An 18446-nucleotide genomic window follows, 5' to 3' on the forward strand; every position below is an offset into this window, starting at 1 on the left:
TAAAATAACAAAAGCTTTCATGGGCAATATAGTTGACTTCGGCCCCTAAAATCAATTAGTTTGGGATCCAAATTGAAAACAATGTAGCTTTGCCAAAAGATTTTACTTTTCAGAACAAGTGGAAAGGATGTTGTAATGAATCATTAGTTTGGGATCCAAATTGAAATCTTGTCTAGTGAATAACTATAATCTTGGCCAGTTGAAATATGCATAATGCTCTATGCCAGTTGCTGCCGGTTTCACTCCACCCCAATAGCTAGCTACTGCATGTTATACATAAACATTTCTGTTAATAAACAGAGGAACCAATTAAGAATTTAGAAACTTGATTAGGTAAGGTACTTGAACCATAATGAAAAGTCGTAAAGGATCCATGATCATACTTCACATCTTTCTAAACTGCAACACCGTGCCTCAATCGAAATCTAGTAACAAGGCAACAACGTCTTGCAAACCACACCACAGAGTGTTATGTTCCAATGAAAGAAAGAAAAAAGGGATTATGGCTTTCCGATTTTAGAAATTTAGGGTTCTAGGGATTAGTAGTAATATCAACGAACAAAGTGATTACTTACCAGATGAACAAACTCTGTGAGTGTCATCTTCATCGCGAGAAGAATGAGAGCGTCACCGAGACCCACAAACTTTATGAGTGAACGCGACACAATGGTGAATGAGACAAGAGTGAGGTGAGACGACAGTGAGTGAAGGAACAAGATTAGGGGGTGAGGTGAAAGTCGGCGACAATGAACGAGGGCACAGGACTAGGGTTCATGAGCTGATGTTCTTCACTTGCGTGTGAGTTGAAGTTCGTGAACTGAGTGAGGGGGAGGATAGGCAACTGCGAGCGAGAGTCATGGGAAGTCGTTGCGATTGTGAGCGAGAGTCAGGAAGTAGGGAGGGTAGTTGCGAGAGTGAGTGAGAGTGAGGAAGGTCAGAGATTTGACCTTGTTTTGGAGCTCGAAGAGGGTTTTGGTCTTGGCGTTAGCAACGAGCCACTCTTCGATCTGTCTCTTCTTCTTCTACACTCTCCTTCCATGCTTTGGCCAAGAACCCTAGAAGAAAGGTTTGCACTTGAGAACCCATAAAGATATTCTGTGTGACTAAGCGAGAGGGAGGGAGTGCGAGTGCAACGCGAGATTGAATGAAAAAGATGACGAAGCTTGAGAGAGAGCGAGACTGAGGGAGGAAGATGATGAAATGATTCGGTGAGAGTGAGATGGGTTTGCAAGAGGGAGGGAGCACGAGAGTCTTAGTGAATTCAGGGAGGGAAAGGAGCGCGAGAGTAAAGGGGGAAACATATTTGGGTGAGTGATATTTTCCATTACATACGAGATCCATATGTACCATCCGTATATAATATGTTCATTACATAGGGATTTAAATTCGTATGTAATAATCTGCAGATAAATGAGTATTTTCTTGTAGTGTCCTCAAATTTCTTCATATACTCCTTCCACGCACACCATTGAGGCAATCGCGATCTCCAGCTCGGGGGCGGACTCCAAATCCGCTGTCCTCGCTTGCAAGACAATAGCGAGCCTTGACTTTCAGTGACACCGACTTCTCCTCCGCCCTAACCTAGTGGTCATTCCCTCTTCACTATTAGACCCAGAATAAAGCATCTTCTTTCTCCCCCACAATTTCGACATGACTCTAATGGGCCTTGACCATCAACGACGTCAATGAGAACCGTCGCGCATTAGCCACTAACCATTCCTCCTCCGTACGAGCTCACTGCAAGATCTTCGTCATTAAAGTCCTCGTCTTCTTGCCGCTCACTGAACTGGTTAAGGAATTTAAAGGTTTACGTATAAAGTCGAACGGTATGAAGTCGAACGGTTTGTAAGGAGGAATAAGAAGGGAGGAAAGTAGAGGTGAGTCTAAATTCAGTAGAAGCTGAACAGTATGTAGTCGAATGGTATGCAAGGATGAATAAGAAGGGAGGAAAGTAAAGGTGGGTCTAAATTCAGTAGAAGTTGAATGGTATGTAAAGAGGAATTAGAAGGGAGGAAAGTAGAAGCGGGTCTAAATTCAGTAGAAGTCGAACAGTATGTAAAGAGGAATAAGAAGGGAGGAAAGTAGAGGCGGGTTTAAATTTAGTAGAAGCCGAACAATATGAAGTCGAACGGTACGTAAAGAGGAATAAGAAGGAAGGAAAGTAGAGGCAACCCTAAATTCAGTAGAAGTCGAACGGTATGTAGCCGAACGGTATAAAGCCATGGGTAACCATGTTCAACTATTAAACAATAAGTATAAATACAAACCTGGGAGGGATTTTTAATAAGTAAGCCTCATCATTGAGCTCTTTTATATTTCTTATTTCTGATTCCCATGTTTGTGGATGGGTTGTTGTAGTTGCCTTCCACATCAAATGCTTGAGATGTTTTCCAGGGAATTTTTTTCTAAAATTTGCGTATAGGTGTCTAACACAGAAATGTTGATCAAGTCCAGGAACCACTTCTTATGCAGCTTGCAGTAGTCCCTGTTGAATCAAATTATGACAGTGTTGTTAGAAACATGATTTCAGTATGAATCTTAATGAACATAATGGGGAAAAGGTCATGTGCATTACCTTTTGCTGGTCGGACATGAATGTAAATGATGAACTGACTGCCTCCCCACCAAAATCTTCAACCATAAATTCAAGGAACCATCTCCAAGTATCCTTCACTAATGGAAAAATGACATTTATGACGTACAAAAATGACCTATTATGACGTAGTTTCTAGGGGACATAGTTTCGAACGTAATAATAAGTCTGCCCATTTTATGACGTAGCAGAAATTTACGTCATAATAGCTTGAACATATTATGACGTAGTTTTTGAAATCAGTCATAATATGCGCGAAAGAGACGTAGATTTGTTGATACATTATAATATGTGCTTTTTAGAAACCAGCGTATTATGATGTACATTGTTTAGTACGTCATAATATATGTTTTTCTAAAAAAAATTGATTATTACAATTGACATCCAATGAAATTATAATCATGTTCCTGTATTATCATCTCATCCAATCAATTTATAATCAATATAATTTCAAATGAATTCAACGGAACTAACAAAATAGAATTCATTTCAAACATTAAATTGTCTAATAATATTTAGTACATCATTTATACATGAAACTATATATTAAATTCGAATATTATATCATACACTATAGAATTGTAGCCAAGTTTCTACTAACACTTATAATAAAAGAAGCCCGGTTCCTTCTAATGTCTTCAATGTCTACCGGAGATGAATCATTAAAGATCTACAAATAAAACAATAGAGTTAAACAATATTGTATTGTAATGAATAGTTAGATACGTATTTAGTTAGTTTTTTAATACCTTATTCCATGATTCAGTTTGTACAAATAATGGTATGTATGTGTTTTATTACATAATATCCACGCTCATAGTTGCCCAATTGACGTCAACACTGCAAATTAAATACAAATAATCAAGACTCGTTGAAACCAAGGACACAAAATATCATATTATACTCTAGCTAACCTTTGCACCATGTAGCTTTGATCAATTTTCCTAAACCAAATTTCTCAAAACCAACAACACAACCAATTCCTCATAAAAATAGCAATCACAAAACACAAAATAAAGGTCAATTTCTCTTACATTAGGTGTGATTATTTGCATCTTCTTCCTAGAAATAGATGGAACACCCTGCAACCTTCAATGAGCTTCCAAAGACCTATACAAAAGATAGACATCCATTACATCATCATCATCATCATCATATCATAATAATAATAATAATAATAATAATAATAATAATAATAATAATAATAATAATAATAATAATTATAATAATAATATAAGAAGGAATCAAAATAGAAAGAAAAACTTATTCTTCTAATATATTTTTGATGTATAATATGCTAGCTTTCTTATGCAAGGAACGGTAAGTTATGAAATTTGAAAAATGATATAATATTCAAAACAATCATAAAATTTTATGAGAATTTAATTTTCAAAATAATTTAATAAATAAATTATGACTTAATATGCAGAAGATTCTCATACAGATTTTATAATTTCGGTTTGCATATCATATTTCGTTTTACCCAAATAGAATATATTTTGAAGCCTGAGAGAGGGTATTTTTACTTTATGAAATTCTCAAACCTCAAATCGGAAGGAAAGAAACATAAGATGTTCAAATTACTTTTCGAATATTCTTTCTCTCTCTATATATATTACGTAAAACTAAATAAGAATAATAATAAGTAATTCAATAAAAGATAAAATAATATATCAAACAAACAAATCGATAAATTTTAACTTGATTTTGATATTATATTAAAAAATAAATTTTAAATTTATTTCAATTCTACAGAATATAAATGAGATTTGATGCTGTTTATTTATTCATTCTTTCTAGTATTAATAATGATGGATGAACTTCCACCATAAGACATCACTTAATAATATGTAATAATGCACGTACTGGAATATAGGCAGTTGTCAGAATAGGTATTTAATATAGTAGTTGTTAGAATAGGTATTTAATGTAGTTGTATTGGAAAACTATGATATCTTGTTCCTCTGAGCTGCTGGAACTATGATATTCACCCATCCACTGATGTAAATGAGTGATGCTCCCTTAAATTCGTCCATGAGAATACTCACATGGATCAGACAGAACATAGTGTTAGTAAAAGTGGTCCAACCAAGACAGATAAGAAGAAAATGAAATGAAATTGAGATGAAATTGAGACAGATAAGACATATGCTGATTATTTTTCTTATCTGATATTAAGATACTTTTGCTGGTTTTGTATGTTGCTTGTTCTTCAACCAATTTAGGTTTTTTAATCTGTATTTTGAAGAATGAAATGCTTAAAGACTAGAATCAAATCATTGTTATGAGAAAAGATACTTAAATTTAAGCAAAGAATTCAAAGGGATGTCAGATATCTCTAACTATGCACCATCCAGATAAGTCAATCCCACAGGGATATTAATTCCATCATGTCAGAAAGGTTTCATAACAATCAGCCAATATATATATAGAAACCACAACTTCATTGTATAACAAAAATTATTACACGGTTTTATATTACCTCAAATTGTAAAATCACCAATGTTATATGAGAAAAAAAGGATATTCACTGCACAGTCATTGTAAATAATGATAAAAAAAGGAAATTGCATAGTGAACATTTCATTATTCAGTGAATTAAGATTGATATACGTAGTAGTTGAAAGAGTGGGTCATGCTAACAAGTGCCATGAGGGTACTGGTTAAAGAGCATTAAATACAGCCAATGAAATGCTTTTAGTTATTTAACTGAATTATTTAATAACTTGTGTGTTTTTGGTATACTAATACAAACATGGTTCAGACATTGTAACAATCATGTTATGAGCATTGTTTTTGAAGGTAGAATTACAAACCAACAATGAATTTGATCAATCAGATGATGCACAACACAATGGAAGTAAGAAAGTTTGATACCAAAATAAGAGCAAATTTATATCATTAGCATTTTGAATGAAATTCTCTCTTTCTATTTCTTAAATCTCTTGTTTAAGAAAATAAGAAACGTGGATCTGTCAACAAAGTTGAAAAGAGGAAAAACAATGTCTCGGAACAATACTATTTTTCAGATTTTTTTAATTATATTTTAATTTATTAAAGTTACTGAACTAGACAATAGTAACTTGGTTCAAGTCAAGATCAAAGCGTAAGTAATAATACTAACCTTCCAAAGAACCTAGGTTAGCTCCTACCTTCACTCCTATGGAGCTTTCTTTGAAGTGGGTCCAGAGAGGGTCCAATCACTGCTTGACCGAAATAAACACTGAGGATACCAATTTCAATAAGTGAAAAATGAAGCAAAAGGAAAAATAATCGGTTAAAAGGTGAGAAAAGATACGAAGAAACCCTAACAGTTGAGGGTGAAAGATGCTTACTGCTTGAACTGTAGTTCAACGAGATGATGAAGAGGCAGCGACAACCCTCAATGATGGAGACAGAGAAACGTCGTGAGCCTACGCGAACGAAAAATGTATCACGTGAGAGTGAAGAAGAGAGGAGAGGAAGAGAAATTAGGGAAGAGTGAACGAAAGTGAGACAGTGAGACTGAGCATGAAATGAAAAAAATCTGAGAGAGATATGTTATGACTGATTTCTAAAACTCGGTCATAGTAGGTTTTGAAATTATTTACAAGTTTGTCACCGCATTTTTTATTATGACTGATATCTATAACTATGTAATAATATATTTTAAACTTATTTGCAAGTTTGTCACCATGTTTTATATTATAACTGATGTACAAAAGCACGTCATAATATATCTAACTTTTATTACGATTCTACCACCGATCAACCTATTATAATGGATGATTTTCGTCCGTCATAATAGGTCGTCATAGTATGTTATTTTTCCACTAGTGCTTGTTCTCTACTTTCACCACGACCTACACAAGAGGTAACATTTGGTCATTTACGTCTCTACTAACAGTAGTTAACAATTCACTACCATATTTTCCTTTCAAAGAGGCACCATCCAACCCAATAATTGGCCTGCAGGACATAAAACTATCCTTGCAGGCCTTCAGACAAGTATAAAAACTTTTTAAAATGGATTCACCCTCATTCTCTTCAACTTTAACTTTCACCATTAAGCCTAGCTAAGGTAATCACGTGCATGGCTCCTATGTCATCCAACAAAGGCTCCAACCTATTTTCTAATATAGAACCACCACCTATGCAGTACCACAACTCCTTAAACCCATCATAACCTAGCCCTTTGACTACACTCACTACAAGGAAATAACTCCACATGTCTGGTTCAAACGACAAAGTTGTACTCTCCCCCTCATAGTTAAGTTTTCCTTCATTTATGAACTTTCCACCATGGTGGAAAACAACTTGGAAATTTTCCTCCATGACGTACAAAAGAAACTTATATTTAACCTATAAAGTAAGCTGAAAACGACAACAACAAAAATTATTAAGAATATATGTAAACCATATCCCATTGAAAAAGACAATCCAACTACACTTTAATATTGGAGGACCACATTGCAATAAAAAAAAAACAAAACAGGATAGACCATGCAACATTGTGGGACAACCATAAAAGTACAAAATCATCAAACAATTCAATGAAAAGCGCATTAACTAACCTGAACACGTGATTCACCTTGAACACTTTCGCCACTGCCTTCCATGTGATTCACCCCCAAGAGTTTACTGATTCCACCAATTTAGCTCCGCTGGATCACTCCAAAATCTTCACATGAAACCTACTTTGTCACTACCTATACAATTTTTCACACCCACTCAACAATTTGTCACCTCGATAAAACCCTATTTTCCCAAAAATCCCCAATATCGCACCCAATGAACAATGAAATGAAAAACCCCTTTCTGCTAATCAATTTTCAATCCCTTAAACGTTGTGTTTTCATTATTTAATGTTTTTTATTTAAACCTTGCGTTTTCAATTATTTCATTCAAGTTTTTTAAATATGTAAATAAAACAAATTCAACTCAACACACCAAACTCTGTCACGTCAGTAAAAGTTGATAATGTCATCTTGCCACCCACAACATTTTTTAACGTCATCCATCCAATTTAACAGCGAGGACTAAGTTGGTTCAATTTTACATAATAAAGGACCTAATTGAAACTATTTAGAATACGAAAACTTATTTGAGGCAAAGGATGTTAGAAATTATTTAACCTATAATATATTTTTATTACTATACTTTATTACTTTTAATCTAATTCAAAGAAATAACGAAGATTCATTTGTTAAATTAAAAATAAAAAATAAAAAACTGCCGCTCTCAAAATTATTAAAACGTTTTACCCAAATGTTATAAATGTTTTGTCAGTCTCTTTAACACCACTGTATTTTTCGTACCCTCCAATAACACACCTTTGCTAGGTTGATTCTTAACATCCTTATACATTTATTGCTGTCTATCTTGCCATTTTTAGCTCTTTCTTCTTCTTTTTTTTCGCCTTTCTCTCCTTAAACTGAACTCTCCATACCTAACTATATCATATCTTTTCTTAATTAAAAAAACGTGGTGCTACATAGCATCATATCGAACAAAAACATTAAAATAGTATAAAAAATTAGGTCAGCTTTATACGATTTTACAATTAAAAGATGGTAATAATTTAACACATTTTAATTTGTTAAAATAAAATTATGTCAAGATAAACAAATTTAATTAAAATTTTAAAAAAATTCAATACACTTTCGGTTTATGTCATAATAAATTAAAATTATATGAAACTAACACAATTTAATTAAAATTAAAACAAAAGTTATAATATATCTTAATTCAACACAATCCTATTTTAATTCACATTAATATTAAAAAAATTACATTACACTAGTGGTACCTGCACGACTTCTCTCCACCTCATACGAAAGTGACATAACTTGATATTTCTGTAATTATTTTAAAACTTGCAGTTAGTAGTTTGAATCCAATATCTCAACATGTTGAGTTAATGCAATTATCATATGCATTTTCTCTTGTGATGTGCATTATCTGAGTGAATAAAAGAGATATTAATGACCGTAGTTTCTTCTGATAGATATTTCTCTCTTTCATTTCTTTCAAAATTATCCAAACAAAAATATTTGGTTTAAAATTCTATATCATATCACAAGTACATTAACAATGGAATCCAAAACTAACGACTGTAGCAAAACAAAATTCACAACACAGAAGAAAAAAACAATGGAGATGAGATGCACAGAAAAATACCTTACACGAGCATGGAAGTGATGAAAGAAACTCGAAGGTGAAGAGAGAAGAAGAACATTTATACAAAACTACATATTGAGACCCAAAATTTTAAAATACTCGTAGATATTTTTTTTAAAAGAATACACATGTAGATAACATCAAGTACGGATTGATTATTTTTCTTTTACGGATAAGATTGTGTAAACATTATCCGTATTTGATCTTACCTGTTGTCATTTTTAAATGTAGAGAAAATATTGTATTGTCATAATATATATATATATATATATATATATATATATATATATATATATATTTATATATATATATATATATATATTTATTTATTTTATGTATATAAAATGAGACATTTATCTTTTAACACTTTGTTATGAATACTAAACCAAAATTACATTAAAATTTGATGATATTTTCCCTACTAATATTTCACTAATAATATGAAATATGTTTTTTTTTTGACATTTTTTAATAATTATAATGAACTTACTTTTTTCCGTATTATATGCTTCCATGCTAGTTACAAATTCACTATATATATTTCTTACTAAGAACTTTTTGAAATATTTGTATATAAGTAAATTAATAAATAGATATGAATAGAATCAAATTATTGATTTTTTTAATAAATTAATAAATAGATATTTGTAAAATCATACTACATTGTACATGGGTGTTTTTTTTTAATAATGTTGCTTATTAAAAAAACTATATCAAAATTACTCGGCCGAGTTTCATCCTTATGCAATCATTGTACTTGCATTCATTTAATTGCCCCAAGACTTTTGTTTTTATTTATCTATAATGGTTGAACTTGAATTAATTTGGCTTGAATAACATTATAGAATAAAAAGTATAAATAAAATTGACGATAATTATCTTACAAATACTTAGATTATCAGACACTACGTGAATAAGTATAAGAAAAAAAGTTCTTTAACAGACAAAGTATAGGTGATTAATCTGTTTCAAATATTTTTTTAAATATAAATTCAAACATAATAACGATGCATGTTGTCAAAAAATTATTAAAAAAAGATATGAGAATATCATCATCCATTGTGCATCTTATTTCTATATAAAGAACCGAAACCAGGTGATCGAAACAGAGGCAGAAGATATCAAAGAATACCTTCGACTAAAAAAAAAAAACATGAAGCCAAAGCAGGTTGTTGTTGTTGTCTCCTTCCTCCTTCCCCTCCTTGCTTTCCTCTCAGATGGTGCTCCTGAGCGAGTTCTGGACGTATCGCTGAACCCTCTTGAAGTATATCGTAATTACTACATCTTACCAGTAATCACTGGCCCAGAAGGTGGTGGATTGAAACTTGCCAAAACTGGCCACTCAGAGTGTCCTCTTACTGTCTTGCAAGATAAATCAGAAGTCAACAATGGTAGATCTGTCAAATTCACCATACCTGCTGGAAACACCTCTATAATCCGCATAGGTACTCATCAATACATTTTGAATTTAATTATTTTCTTAAAAACTCTAGTGTTCTATTACTGTTTTCATATGCTATAGGTACCACCCTGGATATCAAGTTCGTAAATAAGCCAGAGTGTGCAAAATCGGGCAAATGGGGGCTGTTGTATGACCCAGAAATCTACAGGTTTTGTGTGGTAATTGATGGTCCTGATAGCACATTTCAGATTCAAAAACACAGAGCTGGGTACAAGCTTATGTCCTGCAACAGTAGGACTTGTTACGATATTGGAAGATTTGATGCAGAGAACGGTGAGAGCGGAAGACGCTTGACTACGAATGCGGCAGAACCGTTCGAGATTGTGTTCGTACGGGCTCTTGTAGATGATTTTGAAGATAATAAGGTTATTAAGTCTGTAGTTTGAATCAAATATCTCCACATGTTAAGTTAATGCAATTATCATATGCTCTTTCTCTTGTGATTTGCATTACTTAATAGTGAATAAATGAGATATTAATTACTATAATTTCTTCTGTTACTTCTTTATCTTTTTCGTTTCTTTTAAACTTATCCAAACAAAAATATTTGCTTTAAAATTCTAACTCTAACATTCTTTCAAAAACAATAATTATCCATATTAATATCACAACTACATTGACAATGGAATCCACAACTAACGACTACAGCACAACACAGAAGAAAAAACAATGGAGATGAGATAGACCTTACACGAGCATGGAAGTGATGAAAGAAACTCGAAGGTGGAGACAGAGAACATGATCCAAACGTTTATATAAGCCAAAATATATCTTTAACAATTTCTTTTGATAAATGGTTTTATAATTATTTATATTGATTCACTTCAAATATATGAAACAATAAAATGATAACATTGTTTTTAAAAAGTTATTAAAATATCATGATCTATATATTAATCATTTATACTAAAATATAAAAATAAAAATGAAATATTATTGTATTAAATTATGAAGTGTAATATTTGTTTAAGCAACATATCATCTTAAAACAAAAGTATTCTCAAATAAAAGTATTTGAAACCATATTAGGATATTAGTGAAACTTTTTTTTTTTGGCATTTCAAAACTTTATAAATGTTGTCTATAAGTATATGTTTTAATTTAATTTTTTTTATTTTAAAAGTAAAAATATAATTTAGATATAAATTTATTTGATAGTTAAAATTTTGATAACTTAATATTTACCGTTTGATCAAATTCATTTTCATCATCTTTAGATGTTTATAAAATTCAGGTTATAAAATCGGTCAAATGTTTTAGTTAAATATGTTATTATTTCGTTAAAAAAGGGTCAAGTATCGATTGTTATGTTAATATAGTACAAGTTAGGGAATGTAATTTGTTTTATTATTGAATGAGCTAAGGGTCAACTTGTCCTTTTTTTGGTTAAATAGATTAGAATTTTTTTAACCTTTGGATGTTCAATATGGATTTTGATAATTAATGTTCAATTTGATTATTTTTTATGATGTTGTCTAAATTGTAACAAAAGACATTAGTAGTGTTTGAATGAATTGTTCAATTTTTACTTATGTGACCAGTTCAGATTTGGTGTTAATGTTGTCACATTATCATCTTCAACCTCCTAACACATCGGAAACCTTAACCACTACCATTAGTTATTGTGCCTCCAACAACTCAAGCTGCCTTCCTCTCTTTCCAACATATACACAATGTCTTCATGCTTTCAGCCACCATGTTTGTCACTTGAATTGTGCCTCCATCAAATCTACAACAAGTCCTTAATTATGAAACCTTAAATTCTTTCGAACCATTGATCTCCATGAACAAACTCACTTCACCATATCAGTCATGCACGAAAGCCACTACTACACCTACATCCTTGTCAAAATTGTACGTTCTAGTCTTATTTTTTTTCTCTTTCAGGTCTTGCAATGGAGGTTGAACGCCGGCAAAATTCTTAGTGGCGGTCATATCAATGGCAATAAACATTGGAATTTTCATGGTTGTTGTGAGATAATCTCTTGACATGGGTTTAGTAGTTACTCATATTAGACATATATAATTCAAAGCCTTTATATTTTGACTTAGTTAGTTATTTTCATTATTCTTCATTACTGTATCTTTCCTTCTGTATAAAAACTATGCTTCACTGATTTTAATAAACGAGTGGACACAATTTTACTTTCATCTCTTTTCTCACATTCTTTCCCTATGTGTTCTTCTGCCTCTTTCTGCATAATTCTTCTACGTTCTATTAGTGTTATCAGGTAGCCTTGGTTAAGGAAGGGCCTAAGTTTTTCGTGCGTCTGGGTACAATGTGGCTGGCCAAACGTGATTAGAAGAAAGATTGTTCTTGAGCAGAAAGAAGGTGGATCATGGTTGATTTCTCTACGACAAATCTCCCAATTCTCACAAAAAAGAACTAGAGTAGGTGGAGCACATAGATGCGAGTCTTGTTCCGCGTTCAAGATGTCAGCAGTGTGGTAGAAACAGTGGAGCCTGCAACTGATTTCCATGGCACAGAGGATCAAAAGGAGGTGCTTAGAAAGAAAGATGATAAAACCTTGCTAATTATCCATAATTGCGTGGACGATACGCATTTTGAGAAGATCCAAAATGCGGCTACAACAAGAGAAATGTGGAATATCTTGGTGTGTTGCCATGCCGAAGGAGAAAAGATCAAGAAAGTAAAGCTCCAAACGCTGAGGAGACAATACGGGCTGCTGCAAATGGAGGACAATGACAGGTCAGTGATTATTTCAATAGAATCTTGACTCTTACAAATCAAATAAAAGGTAGCGGAGAAAAGTTCAGTGACTTATTGATAATGGAGAAGATAATGAGGTCATTACCTCGGCAGTTCGACTTTATTGTTGTTGCAAACGAAGAATTCAAAGATCTTGAGAAGTTAAAGACCGAAGAGCTTCAAAGCTCCTTGGAGGCTTACAAGATGAGGCTTCTAGATAGAGATCCCGTCAAACATGATGAACAGGCGTTGAAGGCTCAGCATGTCAGAGGTGACAGAAAAAAGTTTAAGACTTGGAGATGTAAACATGTTGCACAAAGAAGATGGAAGAACGATAATAGTGATGAGCAAGAAGAAAGAATTGATTCATCAGAGAGAAAAGTTCGTTTCAACAAGAATTATAAGATGAAAGATAGAAGAAACATATAATGTTTCACGTGTCACAAAACGGGACATTTTTCTTATGAGTGTTATTCAAACAAAGGTAAACAGAATAAGAAAGATCAGAACAAGGAGGCTCATCTTACGAGAGAAGAGTCTGATTCATAACCTCTAATTCTCATGGTTACAATCTCTTCCGAGAGCTCTGTGTCTTTGAACAAATCGTGGTATCTATACTTAGGGTGCTCAAACCACATGACTTATAATAGAGAATGGTTTATCAACTTAGATTAATCAAAGAAAAGCAAGGTTAGAGTTGCAAACAACAACACGTTAAGAGTTGAAGGAATTGGAAAAGGATGGGTTGCATGAAACAGTAGAAAACGTTTTTCTTGTGCTAGAGATGAAGTGTAATTTGCTGAGTCTTGGTCAGATTGTGGAAAAAGGCTTCACGGTGATTATGGGCAACAATGGTCAAGCGAAAGTATTTGGCAGAAGTAAGAAATTGATCTTGAGAAGCAAGATCTCTTAAAATCGTACTTTTCAGGTTTACATGGATATGGTTGAGAACCTGCGTTGCTTGCCCACTGTGAAAGAAGATGAGAACTGGAAATGGCATCTTAGGTTCGGGCATCTAAATTTTTGAAACTTACAGCAACTGAGCAAAAAGACAATGGTTTCTGGTTTACCAGGTATTATCATATCAGAGAAATCATGTGAATCCTGCATTGTTGGGAAGTAAACCAAAAAATCATTTCAAGCACAATTGGAGATGAGGTCTAAAGACGTCTTGAGGCAATTCATTCAGACATATGTGGGCCACTAGAGGTACCAATGCTGGCGGGAAACAGGTACTTTATCACTTTCGTTGATGAGTTCAGCCGAATGACATGGGTATATCTCATAAAGAAGAAGAGTGAAGCTCTTAAGACACTCAAAAGATTCAAAGAACATGTAGAAAGAGAGACAGGAAGGCAAGTTAAAGCTCTCAGGACCACCTCATTTTACTTCGAAATCTTTTTTCAAGAATGTGGAATAGCTCACGAGGTGATCGCACCTTACACACCTGAACACAATGGCTTAGCGGAACGAATAAACATGACCATAATAAATATGGCCAGGTGTCTGCTAAAGGAGAAGGAAGTGCCACGCGAGTTGTGGGGAAAAGCGGTGTTTTGAGTCAACTTAAATATGAATCGAATGGACTTTCGACTTGACCTTTGTTTTGAGTCAACTTGACCTAACTAAATTCAAAATGATTCGTTTTGACTTGAATTTGATTTAATAGGCTTGACTTGGGTCTGAATTGTGTTATATCAACCTTGGCTAAAACTTACTAAAATATAGAGCCAACTTAAGCTCAAACCAACTCAACTCGATCTAAAACTTATATTAACTTGACTCGACTTGGCCTGCGATGACTTTGTTTGACATAGGATTGAGCCAACTCAACTTAATTTAAGCGAGGGTTGACTCAACTTGTTTAGACTCTTGTTGACTCGGTTCAACCTTTGAAATGAATTAACTTAAATTGACCTTTGATCCAACTGAGTTGGCTTGACCCAGGCTTAAGATGACTTTACTCTACTTCATTCTCTGACTCGAGCTACTTAACTCGACCTTTCTCTTGTTTTTGGTTTGAGTTAAATTAACTCAACCTTTTACTTGAGCTAACTTGTATTGACCTTAGCATAAGAATGCCCATCTTGAATTTTTGTTTGGACCTACTCGGCTCAACATTTAGTTTTGACAAATTCAACTCAATCTTCAGCTTAAACTGACTCCACTAATCCTAAGGCTCGGGAAAACTCACTTTGACTTTTTGACTTTGATCATTTTGGCTCAACCTTTGACTTTGAACTACTTACATTGACTTTATCTTTAGAATCAGAATGATTTGCCCAATCTTCAGACCAATTTAACTTGACTTTATTCTTTTAACCTTCAATAGCTTGACTTTTGATCTGAATCGTCTCAAAATCTAGATCAACATATGTTAACCTTTAACACAAAATTTCATTTTTCACTTTTGATTCAAACTAATTCGATTTAATCTTTAATTCCAACTAAATAGGTTTAGTCTATTTAGGACTAACTAGATTTAACATAATTAAACTGATTTGATTAAACTTTTATTCTGAGTCGACTTAACTCAATGTTTGGTTCATATCAATTCTTGATTAACCTTTAGTCTAAATTGATTTTACTTTACTTTTTTTTTAGTTAGTTTGGATTAACTTGGTTATAAACTTTCTTGGTGCATGTTTGGATTAACTTGGTTATAAACTTTCTTGGTTCATATGCACTTTTAGTTGTTCAAAATTAAAAAATTATTTAATCTAAAACTAATTAAATGATAAATTTATTTTGAAATAAATTAATTCAAATATATATTTATGTAAATTTGAATTACTAATAAATTGATTCCATGATTTGAATTTTTTTTTTCATTATAATACAAGATGCAATAACTATTGTCGAAGCTTCTTTCAGATCATAATGTCTACATGTTTTGTTTATTTATGAAAGTTAGCAATGAGAGGATGTATCTTGGGATGGCTATCACCATAAAGGCTTATTGAACACAAGGATGTAGATCTTTAAGCAAATACGTCTCCCATTTGGACACAAAACTAACCTCATTCAATATAGTTATTTATATTAATTTAGCTGTAAAACATACTAGAATATATATATATATATATATATATATATATATATATATATATATATATATATATATATCTTACACTTCCATAATTATTCACAGCATATTAGAAAAACGAGTTTAGTAAATTTTGTTATTGCAGTAAAGATTGTTATACAGAAAACAAAAGGTGACATATATATTATAGCATTGAGTATAACTACCCTCTAAGTTATGAAAAAGAACAATCTATTCATCACTATAATTTAAAAGCTGAAACTAGTGCAATGGAAAATATGCAAAACTAAAAAAAAAAAAATTATAACAACCTTATTTCATAATATAAAAGGCTAAAAATTTAAGAGAGGGACCAGAAAATAAGATCAAGTAAGTAAATCAAACAAGACCAGTAACTTGTTACATGATCACAACAAAAAGACCTTAGTACAGTAGAACATGTTTTATCCACACAATCCAACCCTTTTTGATGAATCATTTTCTAACACAGAAGAATTTCATAACAGTATACATAGCTATTACCATTTATCTGCAATTCAAAGATCCTGTTTCCCTTGATCATCCTCTGCAATGCTAACCACCCTTGAAACTTTGATCTTATCAGGTGACAACTTGGCCATGGTGAGAGTAAGCACTCCATTCTCTAACTTAGCCTTGAGAGAATCAAAATCCACATTCTCTGGTACCTTGAACTGCCTCCAAAATTTTCCATAAGATCTCTCCACTCTATGCCAGTGATCCCCTTCCTTCTCCTCCTCCTTCTTCCTTTCTCCACTCACTCTCAGCACTCTATTACCCTCAATTTCTATCTTTATCTCATCTTTCTTCAACCCTGGCACGTCGATCATTATAACATGTCCCTCTGGTGTCTCCTTCCAATCTACTCGCGCAGGTGACACAGCCATGGATGCCTGATCTTTGCCAACCCCAAATGGGATTTGCTCCAACACACGATATGGATCAAGGAAACGATCAGACCATATGTCAGCCCAGAGTGCACCAGGACGATCTGTTAATGGTTGCAGATACCCTTTTGCCTTGGATGGAAAACCAGCAAGAACAAGCAAGATCAGTGGCACTAGCACTGAGTTTCTCATTTGTGTTTTGAAATGTGAGAATGGGTGCTCACAGATGAATTGGAGAATTCAGAGAAACGGATTGTGTGTTTGATTTTGGCTATATCTGAAGTTTGTTTTGAAACTGGTTGAAGATATAAGGTAGATGTTGGTTCTATATATACAGGGAGAGAGAGTGTGGCAAAGGGTTAACGTTGTTCTTGAAACATCAATGGTGAAATCGAAGTGTCATAGTATAATGTAGAGAAAAGAAGAAGGTTCTAGTTTTTGATAATTGGAAGAGGAAAAGAGGGTTCTGGAAGTGAAAGAGGTGCAAGAATGTTCCAAAGTGTTCCAGTGGTTTCTTTTTGTTAAACAACAAACCTCTCTTTCACTGTCACGAAATGATAGTTTGGTCGGACTAAAGACATTTTTAATTTTATGGTAATAGAAGAAATTTTAGTACAGAATTATATATATATATATATATATATTTCTTATACGAAGTAATTAAGATTCAAATTTTGTACGTTTTCAACAAATTTTTAGTCATCAATAGTACTTGTTTTTATTGTAATGATTCTAACTTGGTTTTGTATATATTTTTTATATTACAAGTCAGAATTCGGTCCCTAAGAGTCGAATGTTTACACTCTTCTTCAATAACATCAGTCGAGATACCAGTCGGAACTTGGTTTCTGAGGAATCTAATTTCTCCTAGTTTTGTATTTTTTATTTGGAAAATAAAATTTTAACACCATTTTTTGACACCATTTTGACACTGTACACGTGTCAAAATGTGATTGGACGATTTCAAATTAAAAAAGTTGAGACAAGGGTATATTTGGAAGAGAAAAACCAAAGTTTTTTTTTTTAATTTGAAATCGTTCAATCACATTTTGACACGTGTGCAGTGCCAAAATGGTGTCAAAAAATGGTGTCAAAATATCATTTTCCTTTTTATTTATTATAGGTCATAATTTGGTTTCTCGAGAGCTGAAATCTAACCTTTTTTTCGTTAACATTTTTTTCGTTAACATTGGTTGAGTGACTATTCGGAATATTGGAAGTCTCATATCCATTAGAGATAAGGTCATATAAGTCGATTTTGTGGAATTGAGTTAGGCTTATAATCCACTTTTTATTTCAGAACTCGATTCTCGTCGAATCGATTTCTAAATTGGTTTTTACTCTTTTTTTTTTAGATTAAATATGTTTTTGTTCTTTTATCGATTTCTAAATTGGTTTCTACTTTTTTTTAAGATTAAATATGTTTTTGTTCTTTTAACTTTTAATGAAAATTAAAATTAGGTTTTTTTTTTTTAATTTTAGACTGATTTAGTCTCTTATCTTTGTGTGAATTTAATCCTTTTAATCAAATTTTGTTAAATGTGTTTCTCAACTAATATTAAAGAAAAAGT

At 32.7% G+C, this 18446-nt stretch overlaps 2 protein-coding genes and 1 long non-coding RNA gene across 4 annotated transcripts; 1 reads left to right on the forward strand and 2 right to left on the reverse strand.

Moving 5' to 3' along the window:
* Window positions 1-3179: 3179 nt before the first annotated feature.
* On the reverse strand, window positions 3180-8868 carry LOC106769231. 2 transcript variants are annotated; one of them, XR_001376314.2, is made up of 8 exons: window positions 8753-8868; window positions 8382-8430; window positions 7147-7281; window positions 5929-6006; window positions 5718-5816; window positions 3628-3703; window positions 3343-3433; window positions 3180-3263 (listed from the first exon to the last, which is right to left on the reverse strand). It is a non-coding gene; the product is annotated as an uncharacterized LOC106769231 (long non-coding RNA). The 2 variants fall into 2 exon arrangements; XR_002669003.1 differs by having other exon boundaries at window positions 3343-3703.
* A 978-nt stretch (window positions 8869-9846) lies between these two features.
* LOC106766563 (kunitz-type trypsin inhibitor-like 2 protein) lies at window positions 9847-10714 on the forward strand. The gene is made up of 2 exons (XM_014651286.2): window positions 9847-10197; window positions 10275-10714. Exons 1-2 carry the CDS (start codon window positions 9906-9908, stop codon window positions 10598-10600), a joined length of 618 nt encoding a protein of 205 aa, XP_014506772.1. The 5' UTR covers window positions 9847-9905; the 3' UTR covers window positions 10601-10714.
* Window positions 10715-16309: 5595 nt separating this feature from the next.
* LOC106767208 (22.7 kDa class IV heat shock protein) lies at window positions 16310-17256 on the reverse strand. The gene has a single exon (XM_014652052.2). It carries the CDS (start codon window positions 17065-17067, stop codon window positions 16507-16509), a length of 561 nt encoding a protein of 186 aa, XP_014507538.1. The 5' UTR covers window positions 17068-17256; the 3' UTR covers window positions 16310-16506.
* Window positions 17257-18446: the final 1190 nt, after the last annotated feature.

This window comes from Vigna radiata, chromosome 1, assembly GCF_000741045.1.
Source record: "Vigna radiata var. radiata cultivar VC1973A chromosome 1, Vradiata_ver6, whole genome shotgun sequence".
Taxonomy (NCBI): Eukaryota; Viridiplantae; Streptophyta; class Magnoliopsida; order Fabales; family Fabaceae; genus Vigna; species Vigna radiata.

What these genes read in the sequence shown, in the direction of transcription:
- LOC106767208 (XM_014652052.2), bottom strand. Translation starts at nt 17,067, where the DNA reads ATGAGAAACTCAGTGCTAGTGCCACTGATCTTGCTTGTTCTTGCTGGT.
- LOC106766563 (XM_014651286.2), top strand. Translation starts at nt 9,906, where the DNA reads ATGAAGCCAAAGCAGGTTGTTGTTGTTGTCTCCTTCCTCCTTCCCCTC. An exon ending in CACCTCTATAATCCGCATAG is followed by an intron (nt 10,198 to 10,274) that starts GTACTCATCAAT and finishes CATATGCTATAG; the next exon opens with GTACCACCCTGGATATCAAG.